Source organism: Mya arenaria, chromosome 12 (genome assembly GCF_026914265.1).
Source record: "Mya arenaria isolate MELC-2E11 chromosome 12, ASM2691426v1".
Lineage (NCBI taxonomy): Eukaryota > Metazoa > Mollusca > Bivalvia > Myida > Myidae > Mya > Mya arenaria.
Genome location: NC_069133.1, coordinates 32,316,962 through 32,336,903, shown reverse-complemented (window position 1 = coordinate 32,336,903; position 19,942 = coordinate 32,316,962). Strand labels below are relative to the sequence as shown.

Here is a 19,942-nt window from a genome sequence, read left to right as displayed (position 1 = left end):
CAAATTATATGCATATATGTTGTGCGAGAAAAATGTCCATTGTTTATGAAAAGTGACCTTGGCTGTGACCATGCAATTATACGCGTGAATATAAATAAGGACGTTATTCGCATAAAAATAGCTAGATTTGGGATGAACCTAGGTTCTAAATATGTACAGAATGAACAAGCAAGCATTTCCGTAAATGAGGCGATTTAACTCCAAAATTGGCTGTCTGCATTCGGAAATCAATAGCAATACTGTTATTGCCCAGAACAAAGCATCGGATGGGGTTTGTTCGCAAGAGAACGGTATTAAATAGTTGTTTTGAAGCAAAAAATGCACTAAGTGAGTCGGGAAGCCTAGTAAGACCGTGCATTGTTTTCACGAGATATTTTAATACAGACATTATTTTGATCTAAAACAAGCGTCTTCTTAAACGAGCAATTGCTCTTCATTCGGTGCACAAGTTCGTTTCTAAAAATTGTCATTGAAACATACAGAAAACAGTGAAAATACTCACCGAATCGAGGACGTTTTCCACTCAAAACAATGAACAAGGAAACATGGACGCACATGACATTACTGCCCTTGATCAAGTTTGATCACTATATGTCAGCCTTAACTAAAACTATGCGATACCATAGGTGAATTTGACGCCGCCATTTCGCCGACTGCCCAAACAACGACAAACTTCGTTCTAATAACCAGTCTTCACTTTCTGAAAACCTGGTAAAATGTGCCTACCAAGAACAACACAAACGCAAATAGATTTTAAAAAAGAAGTGAATCCAGGGTCATTATTTGTATTGAGGGATGTTATGAAGCTATATAACCTAATTGTGTAATGGTTACTGTGTGTGAAGGCCATTGAATACACAGTATTTGAGATCTGAGTTTAAACTCAAAGTTGTCCAAACACGTTTTTAGTAGATAAAGGGCCATAATTTGCATTTAGGATAACATGGAGTTATACAATCTAATTGTGTGACAACAATTGTGTAAGGTATTAAGTCTATTAATGAAGGGCATTGCACTTTTAAGTGAAAATGCCAACTTGCCCTAAAACTTAATCCGGACACCGACGCCGGGGCGAGCAGTATAGCCTCCTTATTTTATAAAGAAAATTGATGATGTTAGTTAATATAAGTCTCCATATTATATAAAGAACTAAATAGTATGATTTTATATATATAAGTAAAAGATATCACAAAAATATATGTGTTTAATAAAAAAGAGTTTTTGTATAAATTCAATTAAAGGTATTCAAAATCCCGAACATGACCTTCCCACAAAGTCAAGGTTACCCGTCAAATCAATGAAAATATGATTACGACATAACTTTTCTCTTAATTCATCAAAACAAAATAAAAAACCCCAAGTAGATGTGTTTCAAAACACAACTTGGAGCTGTTTCATATAACATAGGTATGTGAAAAAATTAACGAAGAACAAAAAAAATAGGATCAGTGACCTTGACCTTGAAAAAGAGAACATTTTCCACCAATATACATTAAGGGAGTAATCTAAGCCGCTGTGCATACATATATTTAAATTAACGTATACAGGTTAAATTTAGATATATTCAATAGTTTTAAAGGCAATTTTATTTATTGTTTCTACTTTTTATTTTGACTAGTAGCATTACTGATAATTTCATCTTATCATTTTTAAAACAATCATTTGCGTTCCATTTTTTACTTTGCTGGATTGTTTTTAAACAGCGGGACATTTGTGAGGAATTTCGGGCTGCACAGTGCGCAAGAAGGATCATCGCTGCGCATGCGGTCACCAGGGCATCTTCTCACATACCCATACCAATCGGAACACCTCGGCCAGTATCCAACAGGAAATGGCCTCTGAAATAGTACGGGTTATTAAAAAATAGTCCATCATGGCCGACCAAGGAGATGTTCAAACAACCAAGCGATATATTAGACCAAAACAGAATGAGGGGCGAACTATTACCACTTATATGTGTGTAAGTGTTATTTTATACTTGATATATTTTATTAAAATATAAAAATGGTGTAAAACTTGCCCTAATGAGAAACTAAATGGAAATGTCATTTATTTTTAGTGGGTGGGGTTGAGTCTGCTTTCATTTGACAGATACTGTGATAGTTAATAATAATTTTAGAGCTCCAGTGATCAGTGGCAAAAATTAAGAACCCAAGAACTTTATTTGATTTCTTAAAAATACAAATAAGTTTCAATCTGACTTTACTTAGATTGATAATAGGTAAGGTTAGACTTTCTTAACTCAGTGTATTTACAAACTTCATTTGTTTATAATTAAAATTCATATTTCTTTAACCAAGGACGTATGGTTTATATGTACACATATATATCTACGTGAATCAAAACAGTATTTGTTACGAAAATACATATACGTACATGCATAAACAAACATTTGGCGTTTGATTTTTCCATATGTGACCTTCAAAATCATATATAGAGACATAATCTGAATCCCCAACTACTGACTGGTAAGTAGTTGAATATTCGCGAATAATCGACTAGAAATGGTCGAATATCCGACTGGAGAATATACGAATGAAAGTGAATAAAACCAGTGTTTGTCGCAAAGATACATATGTGTACATGCATAAACAAACATGTCGCGGTTGATTTTTCCATATGTGACCTTTAAAACCGTATATAAAGACATAATCTGAATCCCCAACTACTGACTGGTAAGAAGTTGAATATTCGCGAATAATCGACTGGAAATGGTCGAATATGTGACCGGCGAATATACGAATAAAAATTATTTAAAACTGTATTTGTTACGAAGATACATTATGTAAACAGAAATAAAACACCAAAAACTGTTTGATTTCTTTATATGTGTACCTTTTGAACATAAAGAAAAACATTCTGAATCCCCAACTACCACCTTGTTGGTAGTTGAATATTCGAGATTAATCGACTGGAAATGGTTGACTCTCCGACTGGCGAATGTACGAATACAGGTGAATTAAACCATTTTAGAAGAAACATATGTGTATATGCATGAACATACAATTGGCTTGTTTGTTTGTACATTTGTACCTTTTAACCATGCAATAAGAAGAAAACAATCTGGTTGGTAATTGGATATTCGCTAATAGCCGACTGGAAAAAGTCGAGTAGCTAAATATCAACATTAACATCTAACTCTGATTTTTCGAATTTCCAACTGGCAACTAGCAGGTAGTTGAATATTCCAATTCCCAACTGGCAACAAGTAGGTAGTTGAATATTCGTATCCCCAACTACCAACTACCAACTACCTTCCAACATTACCGTCATTGTATAAATGCCTATAAATGCCTATGGGTAAGTGCGGGCTATGTTATCGTTTTTTCGGTGTTTTAAGGGTAGGGATAAAAACAGTTATACAGGCGTCACTTCACAATCACAAGTTTGGCGATATCAAACACACAACTAACAAAAATTTGCTCTAGGAAACTCAAAAATGTCAAAGTTCAAGTGAGTACACAATTCAACTCACGAAAAAGGGTTGGAGAATTTGCCTTATTAAAAGCAATATTGAACTCTTAATTTGAAGGCCAGGTTTAGATGGCCCTCCGTTTCGCAATTTGGACGGTTCTCCACTCACCCGTTTCATGTTTCTGCCGTTTTAAAGAAATGCCTTTCTTTGTTAAATTTGAACATGGAAAAATACATTTCCTATTTGTTCCGCACTGGGGCTGCGACTACAGCCGCCATGGAAGGCTGCACTGAAGAAAAAATTAAAGTAGCTGGCAGGTGCTCATCGGAGGCCTACAAGTTGTATGTAAGAGGTAATTCAACTTTTGTCGTACCAAAACTGGTCTAAAAAGGCCTTCTGTATCTAAGTGCATATGTTCATACCAAGTTACTCATTTATCTCATAGAGTGTGTGGATCCTTGTTCCGTCTCTTGAATAGCACGTTTTCTGCTACTCACACCCAAATAACACCAACTTGGGAATACCGAACATCACCGATGTGTGGCAAGGATATGGGGACATAATTTCTACAAACAATCAACCGGGTAAATTCGGAAATCCTTATCATCCATATTGGAGGGAATGATATAAGCCAGCTTCCTCTTAAATAACCCTTGGAGATTTGTAAGAACACGATCATAGCTTTAAAGTTTAAAGCGATTAATTCCGGCTACCCACCTAGCTGTTTCGCAAATTACGCCTCGAAAAACATGGGGCTATTCGACCAAGTACGTTGCAATGGCAAAGGCTAGGGTTCGACCCAACAGCTTTGCAAAAAGATCAATTCTAGCCTTAGGTGACTCATTCATCCAACATAGCAAAATAACCATAGATCACTTAAAACCGGATGGGGTCCATTAATTTGAACGTGGGGGGAAACAATATTTTAAAAATGACCTTAAATCTAGTGGCTGAAGTATATTGGTCCCATAAGGTGTGTTTCGTTTCATGCGAGGCCGCTGATAATATATTTCTATGCTGCAAAGCAATTATCTGTCCTTGAATGATACAGTTAGACAGGTGTTTCATTGTTTGTCCGTTTGCTTTAATGTAAATGTAAAGTTTCCGTCGTACATTTTGCACGGTGTTTCATGTATGTTTACCGTCAAATGTTTTGGCTATAGTGCGAGTGACCTGCAGTTTTCTGTGCCGGGTGTCGGATTTGACGTGACGGGGAACGAAGAACTGAAGGAAAATCGGCGCCAAACATGATCCCCAAACATATAAAAGGCAAAGATGATGTGTTCTGGTGACTACCATATAATTATATATACCAAGATTGTAAGGATTCGATAGAAACAATGAACGCAAATATAATCTGCAAAGGTTTTATAGGTTAAAATCTGTACAGTATATGGCAAAAAGATAACAGTTTAAATTCGTTGTCCAGGTGTGTGCAGGAGTAAGTCTGTTTGAAAAGAACCAATGAAGGTATAAAGTATCCGTCTACCACCGTCGTCTGCAGCAGAGGACCAGCTTACAGCCCTTCTCGCACCATGGGCATCGGCCAACAAACTTTTGCTTCGGGCCGCACTTGGGTCGCCATTTGCAATAGGCTCCCATATTCCAACCTTTAAATGGAGATATTTGTTTGAAGGTAGATAGCTACCATTCTGATCATACAGAAATATACTTTTTTCCGTTTTGTGTGTATGGTTGAAATATCGCACGTATGTGTTTCATCTGAAAAGGTTCTTTTTGATAATATAAACAACAATTGAATGTGACAGGAATTGAATAAAACTGTGTGTTTTTTTGGAATATATTAACTTAGTGTGGTAGCTATTAAATACCCTTCACATCTACGTTTCCACTTTCGGTCGTGTCGTCATAGCCACAATCAAGAATAATATCATACACACAGTTCAGAATAAACAGCTATAAAGAAAATATGTGTCTTGTATCTCGTATTTTATCAACCTAAACAGGCAGTTTTTAAACAAAAAATAGAACAAATAATAAACTATATTATCAAAGTCTGCTTTATAGTCACCACAACCGTATTCGTATTCAGCACTCAAAATATCAACATATAACATTCAGTCTAATAACAAAAGGAATACATGATTATAAAAATGCCAGCTTAAAGCAAAACTACTAACCGTATCCTCCTCCATATCCGCCACCGTATCCGCCACCGTATCCACCAACACCTCCATAGCCATAGCCATCGCCGTAGCCACCACCATAACCGCCATAGCCACCGCCATAGCCTCCCCATCCTCCCATCCTCCCAGACCACCATTTCCACCTACAGTTCAAAGGAATCATTTTATTCCAGTTCGTTTAATGCGGAATTTACGAAGCAATATCCATCTATGAATCTTAAACTTTAGGAAGTGTTCCAAAGAAACGTACTCTCGTTCTAACTACTTTGACCTTGAACTCTCGGGTACTCACACATGTACGTCACAGGTATGTTTAATTGTCAAACTAGTAGCCCTATGTTTAATTTACATAAAAAATCAAACAAGATCAGTTGTTTCATGTTAATGTTTACATGTTTACAAAACACACAATATATATTGCAAGTCCTAATAAAAGCAAATACCGTAGCCTTTAAAGCCACCTCCGTAGCCACCTCCGTAGCCTCCATAACCTCCTAGGTAGCCTCCATAGCCACCTCCATAACCTCCAAGGTAGCCTCCATAGCCTCCATAACTTCCCAAGTAGCCTCCATAGCCTCCATAGTCTCCTCCATAACCTCCACCATAGCCGCCATAACCACCTCCATAGCCGTAACCACAGTGTTTTCCTTTACATGGCCTCTTCCATCGTGCGGATACTAAAGTAAAAACGCGGTATGAATATAAATATGAAGTATAATGTAAACGTATTATCAACATATGTCTTAGATGAGTAACAACAAGGCAACATCATCGTTGCTTTCATTTTTTAATTTTAAGTTGTTAGCTATGTCACAAATCAGAAAAGAGAAATAAAAAGTGATAACTTACCACTGGCTAATAATTTAAGCCATTGCTTAACCTAATACGTTTATCACTAAACAACGCTATACAAACAAGAGCAAGTCCTTATGAAATGATAATCAGTATCAACTATCCCATTATAAATGTTAAACGTAAAGGTTTCTAAGAAATGTTGAACAGTATGTATTAACATGAACTGAACATATATTGGAGGTAGTTTATAGATTAAGAACCTGCGAGCTACGTTGACAGCAGCCCAAAGTATTCATATAACATTAGCCTTGACCGATGTATTAACATGGTATACCAACAAACAAAGAGTAAATCTGAAATTGCTTCAAATGTTCTTCCTTAATAATGTATTTTGTAATAAAGATATAACAAGCATACAAAAAGGTTGCTTTTAACAATCTAAAAAATAAATAAACGCAAGAAACCACCAGATTGTTGCATTTAAAAGAAGTGTATTATTTGATAATCCTCTAGCAGAAAAACACTATTTTTTGGCATGAAATTACCTACTTAAAACAGAATAAAAATCATTGGACCTTAAGTTAAATTGTTCACTACGTTAAACGTGGGTGAAAGTAAGTTGGGTGAAAAATAAATATAAGAGTAGCATACCTGAAGCAACAGCAACCAGCAGCACCAACACAAGTGCGAGGGTCTTCAAGGTTAGTGCGGAGTGTACGATGTACGGTAGACGCAAGGCAATCAGCTGCTAGTCAGGCGCCCTTTATATATCACTGAGCAGGAGGAAATAATGCATGGCACTAAATGTTCCATCAATCACCACCAGTGGTGTTTGTAAGGTATCTGATGTATAAACAGGTTTCTCACTCTTTTGAGTTATTGACAATAATGTTAATGTTTGCTGCTTGGTCTCTCGATGAAAGTATTATATAATTTGAACGGATAATTCATATGTGTTACTAACATGTATATTAAATGACCGAATATATTTTACAGATTGGTATGTTGGGTCTTTAAATCAAATGAAATAATCGGGTATGATATGATCAATGTGTCAGGGTCAAAGCAGAGTGTTTGCAATGTTTGTATCGGTGTTCTGTTTACATATTATTCCTCTGCACATTTAACCCTTACAAATGATGCCAAAATGACATGGGGTCAACAATGTTACATTGTTAGTGTACATCAGACACCTTAAGAGGTCTTAATCAATCTTTCTTTCCGATTAGAAGATAGTCACAGCGTGGTATACTGATTATAAAATATAAAAATTCGTGCAATGAATTTTAAATTCTATAATAACAGTAATTTAGTTCATACAAGTTGATGCCATAAATGTCATTAAAACGAAACATTTTTTTTATTAATGACTGTAAAAATATTTCGTACATTTGTTTAATTACACAATGGTTAGTCTTAATCGAGTTGAAAATTGATTGTTTCAAGGACGCCTGACAGCACTGTATGACTTATGCGGGAATCTGACACAGCATTTTATTTACGCGGGCTATATTTTTGGATAACTCGTCCAAGATTGAATACAGACGTCATCAATCAACAAGCAATTTATCTAAATTCATTTAACATCATTAATATATTATTAATGTCTGGCCATAAGTTCTGGTTTGTCGACAATAAATAATTTTAGTTGTAATCCTGAATGTTTCCCACGTGACCCTGCTCCCAAGGGGGAATTTTGAAGATTATGATTTTTGTAAAGCTTAAGCAAAACGCCATAAATGAGATAGGTTTACGCTCTGAGGGAGGGGGCATAGGTGGACTTTTAAATGCGTTACCCTCAGTAGTTACTTATAAGTTTTATCTGTACTATTTCCTCCATGTATAATAATCGTTTAAGAGATAAAAGTTGGTAAATCACCGTTCTTAAGTTCTATGAAGGTTTTCTAATAATTTCTACCGCGCGAATTGGTGTAAATTTCGTTACTGTTAACAGGTTACATAAAAAGCAACGTTTTTTAAGGAATAATATGTTACATAGAGTGCTTATGCTAATAAAGACATGTTATTTTGCTTTGTGAAAGTGGTTTGCCATATTTTAAATACGTATTAGACGATTTCATTAATAAGTCCCTGAACTTTCTTATGGCTGTACAGATAACGAGTGTGTAATTTACGTGACTTTTAGTTATATATTGAATCATAACGATTGATGTTGTTAAATTATGAATTCCCTTTACACAAATAATCACTTTAGTTATACACACATTATATTCTGGTTTCATTTCTAATATGAACCACTGATTAAACCTACGTAACCATGATTATATTAATTAGACAAAATAGTTCAATGTTATTTTCAAGTACAAGGTAGAACATGAGTTAGATCAAATAGAGTTGCAAACAATAAAATATTAAAACACAATAATGTAAAAACATATGTATTTGTTAAACAGAAATTGTAAAATGGCATACCAAATAGATTTTTTAATTCATACTCAATACAGTGTGAAAATTCATTAAAATGCAAAAACTAAGTTTTGTAAGATAAAATAGATTTTATAATTGTTCACAATTCGATTGATAATGAACTCATGGAACGGGCCAGTCAACTATGGAAGAGTTCATTATCAATCCAATTGTGAACAAAACTGCCCTTTTCCTTTGGTCAAGTTTAATCGTCCCTAGGAACTGCCGATATAATGCTTTTTAAAACCATGTTAGGTTGTTGCACATATATTTTGCGTAAATTCAACACTTCAAAGCCTATCATGAGTACCTGATACATTCGGAAAGCTGATTTATTACCTTGATTTATTCAAGGAAGTAGAATGCAAAAAGGCTGCGCCAACATTGTTTATATCTGGTCACGAAACAAGAACTCCTACGGACTGGATGGCTTTTATGGGCAACAATGACATAACCTAAGATAAATGATCTAAGAAATATATTTTAAAGTCTTACAAGTCTTGAAGATGCCAATGTTAAATTATTTAACAAGGAGGCATTGTTTTCATCCTTACAAAGGCAGGCATTAACACGGTCATTGTTAGATCTCCAGATGTCCTAGTGGTTTCAGCGAGGGTTTCAGGTTTTTTTTATACTGGTGTAGGTAACAAGCGGCAATTTTTTAATGGAAATTAAATTTGTCAAACCAAAGTAGAAGATATTTGTTCAGTAATAATGGCCATTCAAAGTTTCAGAAGGTTTGATACAACAATGGCGCCCCTTTAAATCCTAGAAAAGTTATAATACTTCAGCTTCACTGTCTAAACTTGGTCACCTTTTTGAAGGAATTGAATGCTTTGTCTACTGAATGGTAAACAATAATATACACGGTGAACAAATGAGATAAGACAAATTCTGCAAAAAGGAACCTGGTTTCTCAAGGTTTCTCTCTAGACTCGTATAACAGTATCAATATGTGTTGGAGAGCATCCCTTAAAATGCATGATCCCCAGGTCAACTATCAATTGTACGTCTGGTAACACTTCCATGAATTACCCACTACAACTTCGAGATATAGAACGAAGTGGTTAGATAAAAGGAACAAGTAGTATCGAAAACGTGTGGACATGTGGTAAGATTCTTTCACAAGGTATTATTAAAAGTGTGTGTACTAGGGAAGAAGAAAATTACAGTGACTCAGGAAAGGACGAGGACGAAGATGAGCTTGATAATATGACCTATTCATCATTTTCGGTTTATTACAACATTTGTATTTTATGTGGTAAATCTTACACGGGAGTAAGAGTACATCTCTTTAAGTATAACGAACATTAACTTGACTTCTTTGATTGCAGAATGTTTTTCAAAAATAAACTAAAATGTATGATTTAAAAAAACGTGTAGTCATCTTTTTCATGTTATTTATGCAAAATTTGTAAGATTTATGAGCATAATAATTTGTTACATATACGTATATGACACATAATGTTTAACATAAATCTATGATGTGGTCGCCAGACTACACCAATTTGGCATGATGTGCTGCTTATATGCTCTGCTTGTTACGTGCGCCATATTCATCGTGTATAGTTTTGTACGTGGTTTGTTGATACAAATACTAAACGCAGCCTCGGAATTTTATCCTATAATGTAAAAGAAAAGTAATAAAAATTCAAGATTTGTTTTTTTTTGTCCATGGCGTTTGAATTATCTCAATTTATTCGGTAAAAAAGGTCAACTTCACAACAGAGGTCGAGAATACAAAGATCATTAGAGCACTCTGAAGGTTTTCAATGGCTATATGATATGTTATGAATATCTGATAATCAAATTCCTAAATAAGAAAACATCATCTGTCCCTCATAAAATGAGGTTGGCTTATTATTTGACATATTAGAAAAGAGTGGAGATAAGTGTTAATATAGTTAACAATCAAAGCATTTAAGGCGTTGAAAGGTTTTCGGTCTGCTACGTTTTGAGAATATAGTCATGTACTTGTAAAACACATTTACATAAACATCTAAAGGTATTATATGCACGCTCATGAATTCCCTCGCAAAAACTTTTGGGATATTGATGCTGATACTCAATAAATCAAAATCCTGAAGTATCAGTCACTTGAAATACTCATTTAATATTGGGAATACCCAAATAATTACTAAAGTATTGAGTGATACTCAGTTGCGTATGAAACATTATCTGGCACTTTGGTTTCACAAACAATGCTCTGCAACGGATAACGCGTTTAGAAATTTTCTTAGTTAATTATAATCTACACTTCAAACATGACTGAGTCGTATGTAATTTACCATTAGCGCAAATCCAATGCATCCAACAAAATGCATTTCACATGTTAAGTTCTATAATGACAGGATTCTCGCTCAAATTCCCCTGGATCGAATCAACCACATACTATTTATTCCATGTATGTGTTGTTGTAACCTACCCTCAACTTATGTCACTCAGGACAAAATGAACAGATTTATATCAGTGGTTTATAAATATGCACATGCAACATGCTCAAGACTCTGGGCTGAAATTACTGAGACAAACTTAGAAGTCTTCACACAAGTTCCAATCGGTACATGAGTAAACTCACAAGTTTAGCAGGTCGAAAGCCTGTCAACGCTTTTATTAATTTGATTTTAATTGTAAACGTGTATAATTTAATTTGTGAAAGTGCAGACTAACAATTTTAAAAACAATATCAGATTAGAGCCGATTTAGGCTGTTTTAAACAAAAACATACTCATGAATGAATTTCAATCACTAAAGAAACAGATAAAAGGATAAAATGAAATATTAAAATTTAATTTAAAACATTATTAACTTGCATCTTCAAAACGAGCTGGAACCAATAACAAACACAGATACGATCCATGATTTTTTTCTGGTTTTTAACGAGTTATCCGGGGTACTTTCCAAGGAATAAACCTGTTTGATGACCTGGATTCTATTCATAACCGATAGTATATAGTTCCACGACCGCCGCCAAAATCTTAACATAGATATACTGTACATGTATTTATTTTGATTCAGTACGTGTTCATTTTGAAACTATTTGAGCATTCTGCTTTTTTCATATTGCGTTTTGTTACTCAACGATATTTAAATAATTGCGTTCTATTATTTTAATTGCGTAATTACGCAAAAACGTAGCATATTCGCACTATATAAACCGCATGACATACTATAAATACTCATTACAGCGCTTTTTTTAGCAAGCTACTTAATATGCTGAACGCAGTGACCCGTAGATATAAGATCAGATTTGTAACTAGTTAATTTAGATGTAAATGGTGATTTAAATAAGTTCGTTGACCACCGCAGTTCTAACAGCGCTATGTTGATACGCCCGTTGCAATTAATTCGCCAATAGTTAAAAATGTTATGTCGTTCAGATGGTAGACTCCTAAAAACTAACATTCAAATATATTTGTCAAGGGATAAATACAGTGTATCATTTTATGTCTTTTTGCTTAAATGTAATAGTTGGAGGTTTCCGTCGTACAATTTGCACGGCGTCAATGTATGTTTACAGTTTAATGTTTTTGTTAAAATGAGTGTAGCCTGCAGTTTCCTGTACCGGGTGCCGGATTTGACGTTACGGAGAACGAAGAACTGAAAGGAAATCGGCGCCAAACATGATCTCCTAACATATGTAAGGCAAATATGATGTGTTCTGGTTAAATAATACATACTTGACTACCAGATTGACTTAAACACGTACATGTTTATATAAGGTTTTAAAGATTCGACAGAAACAATGAACGCAAATGTAATCTGCATAGGTTTTATATGTTAAAATCTGTACAGTATATGGCAAAAAGATAACAGTCCGAATTCGTTGTCCAGGTGTGTGCCAGTAGGGAGTCAATCTGTTTGAAAAAAACTATCGACGGTACGACATCATTCGTCTACCATCGTCGTCGGCAGCAGAGGACCAGCTTACAGCCCTTCTTGCACCATGGGCATCGGCCAACAAACTTTTGCTTCGGGCCGCACTTTGGTCGGCATTTGCAATAGGCTCCCATATTCCAACCTTCAAATAGAAATATTTTGTTAGCTTTTATTTAGATAGCTTCTATTCGGAACATACGAAAATATACTTTTTCCGTTTTTGTGTGTATGGTTGAAATATCGCACGTATGTGTCCCGCCTGAAAAGGTTCTTTTTGATTATGAAAACAACAATTGAATGTGACATGAATTGAATCAAACTGTTATTTTGGAATATATTAACTTAGTGTGTAGCTATGAAATTACCCTTCACATCTATGTTTCCACTTTCGGTCATCAATCGAGAATTATAACATACCCACACGATGGAATAAATAGCTTCAAATGAAAATATAGTTTGTATGTTTTATCCAAAAGAGAACAAATAATAAACAGTATTATCATAAATATTTTTTATGACCACAACCGCATTCAGCACCCAAAATATCAACATACTACATTAAGTCTAATATCAAAAGGAATAAATGACTATAAAAATGCCAGCTTAAAGCAAAACTACTTACCGTATCCTCCTCCATATCCGCCACCGTATCCCCCACCGTATCCACCAACACCTCCATAGCCATAGCCATCGCCGTAGCCACCACCATAACCGCCATAGCCACCGCCATAGCCTCCCCATCCTCCCAAACCACCATATCCACCTGTAGTTCAAGGGAATCATTTTATTCCAGTTTGTTTAATGCGGAATTTACGAATCAATATCCATTTATGTATCTTAAACTTTAGGAAGTGTTCCAAAGAAATGTACTCTCATTCTAACGACTTTGACCTTGAGCTCTCGGGTACTCACACATGTACATCACAGGTATGTTTAATTGTCAAACTAGTAGCCCTATGTTTAATCTACATACAAAACCAACCAAGATCAGCTGTTTCATGTTAAAGTTTACATGTTTACAAAACACACAATATATATTACAAGTCTTAATAAAAGCAAATACCGTAGCCTTTATAGCCACCTCCGTAGCCACCTCCGTAGCCTCCATAACCTCCTAGGTAGCCTCCATAGCCACCTCCATAACCTCCAAGGTAGCCTCCATAGCCTCCATAGCCTCCATAACCTCCCAAGTAGCCTCCATAGCCTCCTCCATAACCTCCACCATAGCCGCCATAACCACCTCCATAGCCGTAACCACAGTGTTTTCCCTTACATGGCCTCTTCCATCGTGCGGAAACTAAAGTAAAAACGCGGTATGAATATAAATATGAAGTATAATGTAAACGTATTATCAACATATGTCTTAGATGAGTAACAACAAGGCAACATCATCGTTGCTTTCATTTTCAATTTTAAGTTGTTAGCCATGTCACAAATCAGAAAGGAGAAATAACGAAGTGATAGCTTACCACTGTCTAATAAGTTTAGTCATTGCTTTACCTAATAAGTGTATCACTAAACAACGCTATATAAACAACAGCGAGTCATTATAAAATGAGTATAAGTATCATCTATTCCAACGCGTTAAATGTAAAGGTTTCTAAGAAATGTGGAACAGTATGCATCAACATGAACTAAACATTATATTGGAGGTAGTCTATAGATTTGGAACCTGTGAGTTACGTTGACTGCAGCCCAAAGTATTCATATAACATTGGCATTGACCAATGTATTAACAAGGTATATCAACAAACAAAGAGTAAATCTGAAAATGCTTCAAATGTTCTTCCTTAATAATGTATTTTGTAAACAAGCATACAAAAAAAAGTTTGATTTTCAATCTAACATAAAAAATAAACGCAATAATTCACCAGATTGTTGTATTAAAGGAAGTGTTTTGTTTGATAATGTTGCAGGAAAACAACACTATTATGGGCATGAAAAGACCAACTTTAAACGGAATAAACATTAATAAACCTTGTGTTGAACTGTTCACAACGTCAAAATTGGGTGAAAAATTACGGTGAAAAATAAAAAAATACACTTTTTCTTCTCGAGTGTATTACTTTGTAAACAGCTTCTTGAAAGTATAATTTGCTACTGTTTTATTTTACACCGCGTATATTGTATGAGATAGTTCTAAGAGATTTGAAAAACAGAATCACATACAACGTTATCGCTTTCACTAAGAATATTAATCAGTTACATACCTGAAGCAACAGCAACAAGCAGCACCAACACAAGTGCGAGGGTCTTCATGGTTAGTGCGGAGTGTACGATGTACGGTCGACGCAAGGCAATAAGCTGCTAGTGCGTCGCCATTTATATATCACTCAGCAGGAGGAAATAATGCATGGCACTAAATGTTCCATCAATCACCACCAGCGGTGTTTGTAAGGTTTCTGATGTATAAACAAGATTCTCACTCCATTGAACCTTTGGCAATAATGTAAAACTGTGTTTCCTGATAACATGTGAGTATGGTTAAATATGAAAGAGTAATTCTTATTGATTTATAACATGGACATTAAATGTCCATAATGCCTTACAGATTTGTAGTTTGGTCGTTATTTCGAATGAAACTGAAATCTAAATGGCCGATTTTCCAAGGTCAAAGCAGAGTGTTTGCAACCTTTGTATCTGTATTCTACTTATATTTTCTTCCACTACACATTTAACCATTTAAATGATATTAAAATAGCATGAGGTCAACAGGGTTAACAATGTCACAAAGTTAGTACACATCGGACACCTTAAGAGCATTTAATCAATTATTTCCTTTGTGGGTCAGAAGACAGACACAGCATGGTACACAGATTATAAATTTTCGTGCGGGGAATTTTTAATTATGTAACAATAATTAAGTTCACAATTGTTCATGCAAAAATGCCATTAAAACGAAAATAATTATTTATGACTGTAACTTTAAAAGTATTCGTACTAATTACTGAATGATTTGTCTTAATCGACCTGAGCATTCATTATTTCAAGGACGCCTGACATCCATCTATGATTAATGCGGGAATTTGACGCAGCATTTTATTTTCTCGGGCTATATGTTTGGATAACTAGTACATCAAGGGCAATAAAGTCAGGTGCGTCCATGCTTACCGGTTCATTGTTTTGAGTGGAAAACATCCTCAATTCCGTGAGTATTACCCTTGTTTTCAATATGTTTCAACAATAATTTTTAGAAACGACCTTGTGCACCGAATGAAGAGCAATTGTTCGTTAACGAAGACGCTTGTTTTAGATCAAAATAATGTCTGTATTAAAATATCTTGTGAAAACAATGCACGTTCTTACTAGGCTTCCCGATTCGCTTCCCAAATCTGGAATATCTTGGCACATTAAAATAACGAATAAAAGGCGTCATTTTTGTACTAAAGCACGTCTAAGTAGGGTAATTTTGTACAGGCAGTGTATGTATATAATGTGATGAATTACGTCATATACGCTACGTCGGAAGGCACTATTTGGCTTAAAATGAAGACTTAAATCACTACACCATTTTAAATGAAACAAAGGGCAGTCTATGCCACCTAAGGAGCCCCGCCTTCTTTGTTTTACCGGAGTTTTATAAGGTGATTAGTTTCAACAAACACTTCGACAAACAGTGCTCCGTCAGACGGCCGTATTGTGAAAAGTTTTGTCGAAGTGTTTTAAGAAACTAAACTCTCAATCAAACACTGGTAAACGACCGAAGGCGGGGCTCCGTTAGCGGCGTAGACTGCGCTATATTTCATTTAAAATGGTGAAGAAATAGGAAATTTATTTTTGTTTAAAGTCTTCATTCCAAGCAAAATTTGGTTTTCGGACATAGCGTTTATAACGCTATTTATCACGTGGTATACACACTCCGACAGGGCTCTCTACTTAAAGTAGAACAGCATTAATTTTGGAGGTTATTTTATTAGTCGAGACACGGTTATGTCTTTACATAAAACCGTTTTATCAACTAAGGTGGAACGTACAACATTTCAGACCTTAAATTGTTGACTGTTACCTGCAGGTTGTCTCTTTATTTCGATGGACAAAGTAAACATATCGCACACTTTTTAAGGTAAACTCTGATGGACCAGTCCATTGTAACCACGCCCCCCCCCCCCAGGTCCGGGGGTATACCGGGAATAGCCGGGGAAATGGGCCGTGTTTTTACCTTTCAGATGGCCCCGCAGTGCCGGGTGGATGCGGTGGTTTAGTCTACGCGCAAAATATAGCAGGGAATTTGCCTTACCTAGGCACCCTGGGGTGCGCGGGCATTTTGCGGGGATTTGACCATCAGTTCGTTCCTGCAGGGCGGAGATTTTATTTTACCCGGGGTTGGCCGGACCGAAAGTCCCTGCTATTCCCCGGACCTGGGGGCGTGGTTACAATTGACTGGTGTATTAGTTCCTTTTCATTCCTTTTTCCTGAAAAGGTAGTTTTAAATAAACCACAATTTTACCTTACATTATTACAAAAGCATTTTTTGGGGTTGTACTTCGTATGATGAAATAGCGAAAAAAAAGAGAGAAAATTGTCGAAACCTGACATAAACTTCGTATTGATTTGTACAATGCATTGAAACTTACTAACTGAAGTACCACATAGTTCGAAATTAATTTATTTTTCGCAGTTTTTTCGTATTGTTTTCAATTAAAAAGATTACTATAGCCTGATATTTCTACCTAGCGGAATTCATTCCCGTAATGCGTGATTTGCTAGTCGATGTCATCACGTGATATAATCAAGTTAGGTATATAGCTTAAATATTCCAACCGTGTAGGGTAAGCCTTCGTAGCGCAGTGGATACTGGACTGCAATTTTTCTACAATAATGATATGAAAGAGTAAAACATTTCTTTAAACAATTGTCTTGAATTTCTTTATAGAAAAAAAACTTTTTTGGTGTCAAGCTGGTGTATACTCCCTTTAAGATATAAAGAACCTTTATTTCTATTTTATCATCAAGTATGCACAGTTCATTTATTATGTCGTTTATATGGACTATCTTAAAGCGTCTTGTTTTTTGTCTATTTAGATTCAGGTTTGATCTCTTCTTTCGTTTCATCTTTTATTCCCTGAAAATATAAATTATATATCTGTACACCCTCTTATTTAATTAAATAATTAACAAAATTATTTTTTGTGAAAAAAAAAACGGCTGGTAATTCGGGTAAATACAGAGTGCCATAGATCTTCCAGATTTGGGATTAACCTAGGTTCTAAAAATGTACAGAATGAACCAGCAAGCATTTTCGTAAATGAGCCGATTTAACTCCAAAATTGGCTGTCTGCATTCGGAAAACAATAGCAATACTGTTATTGTCCAAAACAAAGCATCGGGTGGGGTTTGTACGCAAGAGAACGGTATTAAATAGTTGTTTTGAAGCAAAAAAAAATGCATTGAGTGAGTCGGGAAGCCTAGTAAGAACGTGCATTGTTTTCACGAGATATTTTAATACAGACATTATTTTGATCTAAAACAAGCGTCTTCGTAAACGAGCAATTGCTCTTAATTCGGTGCACAAGGTCGTTTCTTAAACTTATCGCTGAAACATAAAGAAAACAATGGTAATACCGAATTGAGGGCGTTTTTCACTCAAAACAATGAACCGGAAAGTATAGATGCACCTGACATTACTGCCCTTGACATACACAAATCAACAATTAACAAGCAGTTTATGTAACATCTTTTACCATCTTTATGTCAACAATTCCACAGATATACATTTTAATGATGTCTGGACAAAATTGTTGAGTATAATAATAATTTAAATTCTGGTGTATCGACTATTAATATTTAGTTGTAATCCTGATTGTTTCTTACGTACAAAAATTTTCATTGTAATATTGAATTGTGTGTAATATTTGCATAGTATATTTCTTCACTTAAAACCATTGAAAAGATACCAACACTGGGTTGGCGAGCTGTCAATAGATCACTTAGTTGTTCATCGGATACCTTTATACGATGAACGAAGTCAATATTAAAGTACAATATTCAGTAATTTGGTTTTTCCTGAATACCTTTGGTAAAATATAAAAAATAGAAACACATGGAATACTACCAGAGCCATTTACATTAAAAAGGCTTTGTATTCTTGGACTTCTTTTTTTTCAAGAGCAAAACCACATGTTTCTTTTATATAGAGGATCTCAAATGAATGTTTATTTTGTAACGAGTTCATTTCAGGACGATAAAAGCGAGGCTCTGTCGAGTTTTTATCGTTTTTAATTGACGAATTTAATAAATTTGATACAAAATTAACAAGAATTTGATATTCCATTTATAACATAACTCACTTACGGTCGAAATCGAGGTTAAAGTTTCTTCAATACACTTCTCTTGTCATAGTGCAAAGAATTTACTTTGTGTGTTATTAGGATGATTCATCCGCAGGAAAGAAAATAGCCCGACATAAAATCATTTTATTAACAATAAAAAACATAAATTATGTCTCAATTACCAACCGATTTTCAAAGGTTTCACTTAAAACAACAACAAAAAATATTTCAATCCATTAAAATCAAGCAAATCAATAATAAGAGCAATGCCATAACTGCGAGACGTCATTAGTAATCACGCGAGTGTACATGCCATTTGGCGGATTAAGTTTAAAAAACATAAAGTCAACGATGCACGTGAAGTTAGCGGCATAGCGGCCTAGCGGCGTGAAGTTAGCGGCCTAGCAATTGTTAATGCGTTTTTTTTTTTAAAACAATGATAAATCAATTTTTTTATTCATACAGTTACATAGCGGCCTTCAATTGTTTTCTATTCAGAACATTTTTCTATATGTTTTAATTTAAAACAATTATAATTAACTGTTTTATGCACAAGTTATCACTCTGAAGCGTTTTTTTTTTTCAAAAAAGACGATGAAGCATTTCAGCGGCCTAGCGGCGTGAAAATAGCGGCCTGGCGGCCTAGCGGCCTACAATTGAATCCTATTTCAAAGCATGTATAGATGCATTTTCTCCTAAAACAATGTCATAGTAACTGTTTTTATTCACACATTAACACATTGAAGCGATTATCAACTCTTTTTTTCAAAAACGTCGATAAAGCAGTCAGCTATTTCAAAGCATTAAACATGCCTGTTCTTCCAAAACAATGATATATTTACTGTTTTTATGCACAAATTAGCACTCTGAAACGTTTTTCAACTTTTTTTCAAAAAATTAGATCGAGCACTTCAGCGGCCTAGCGGCCTAGCGGCCTAGCGGCGTGAAGCTGAATGCTTTATCGATGTTTTGAAGAAAAAAAAATGATATCCTAAACTTTAGAAATGGCA

At 35.1% G+C, this 19,942-nt stretch overlaps 2 protein-coding genes across 2 annotated transcripts; both read right to left on the bottom strand.

Annotated features, from left to right (window-relative positions):
- Positions 1-3,654: 3,654 nt before the first annotated feature.
- Positions 3,655-8,130, bottom strand: LOC128210608 (keratin-3, type I cytoskeletal 51 kDa-like). Its single transcript, XM_052914958.1, has 5 exons — positions 8,112-8,130; positions 6,006-6,239; positions 5,557-5,705; positions 4,936-5,025; positions 3,655-3,747 (listed from the first exon to the last, which is right to left on the bottom strand). The coding sequence occupies exons 1-5, from the start codon at positions 8,128-8,130 to the stop codon at positions 3,655-3,657; spliced, it is 585 nt and encodes a 194-aa protein (XP_052770918.1).
- A 4,412-nt stretch (positions 8,131-12,542) lies between these two features.
- LOC128210896 (ctenidin-3-like) lies at positions 12,543-14,963 on the bottom strand. Its single transcript, XM_052915250.1, has 4 exons — positions 14,874-14,963; positions 13,727-13,960; positions 13,286-13,426; positions 12,543-12,805 (listed from the first exon to the last, which is right to left on the bottom strand). Exons 1-4 carry the CDS (start codon positions 14,920-14,922, stop codon positions 12,681-12,683), a joined length of 549 nt encoding a protein of 182 aa, XP_052771210.1. The 5' UTR covers positions 14,923-14,963; the 3' UTR covers positions 12,543-12,680.
- Between the last annotated feature and the right edge of the window lie 4,979 nt (positions 14,964-19,942).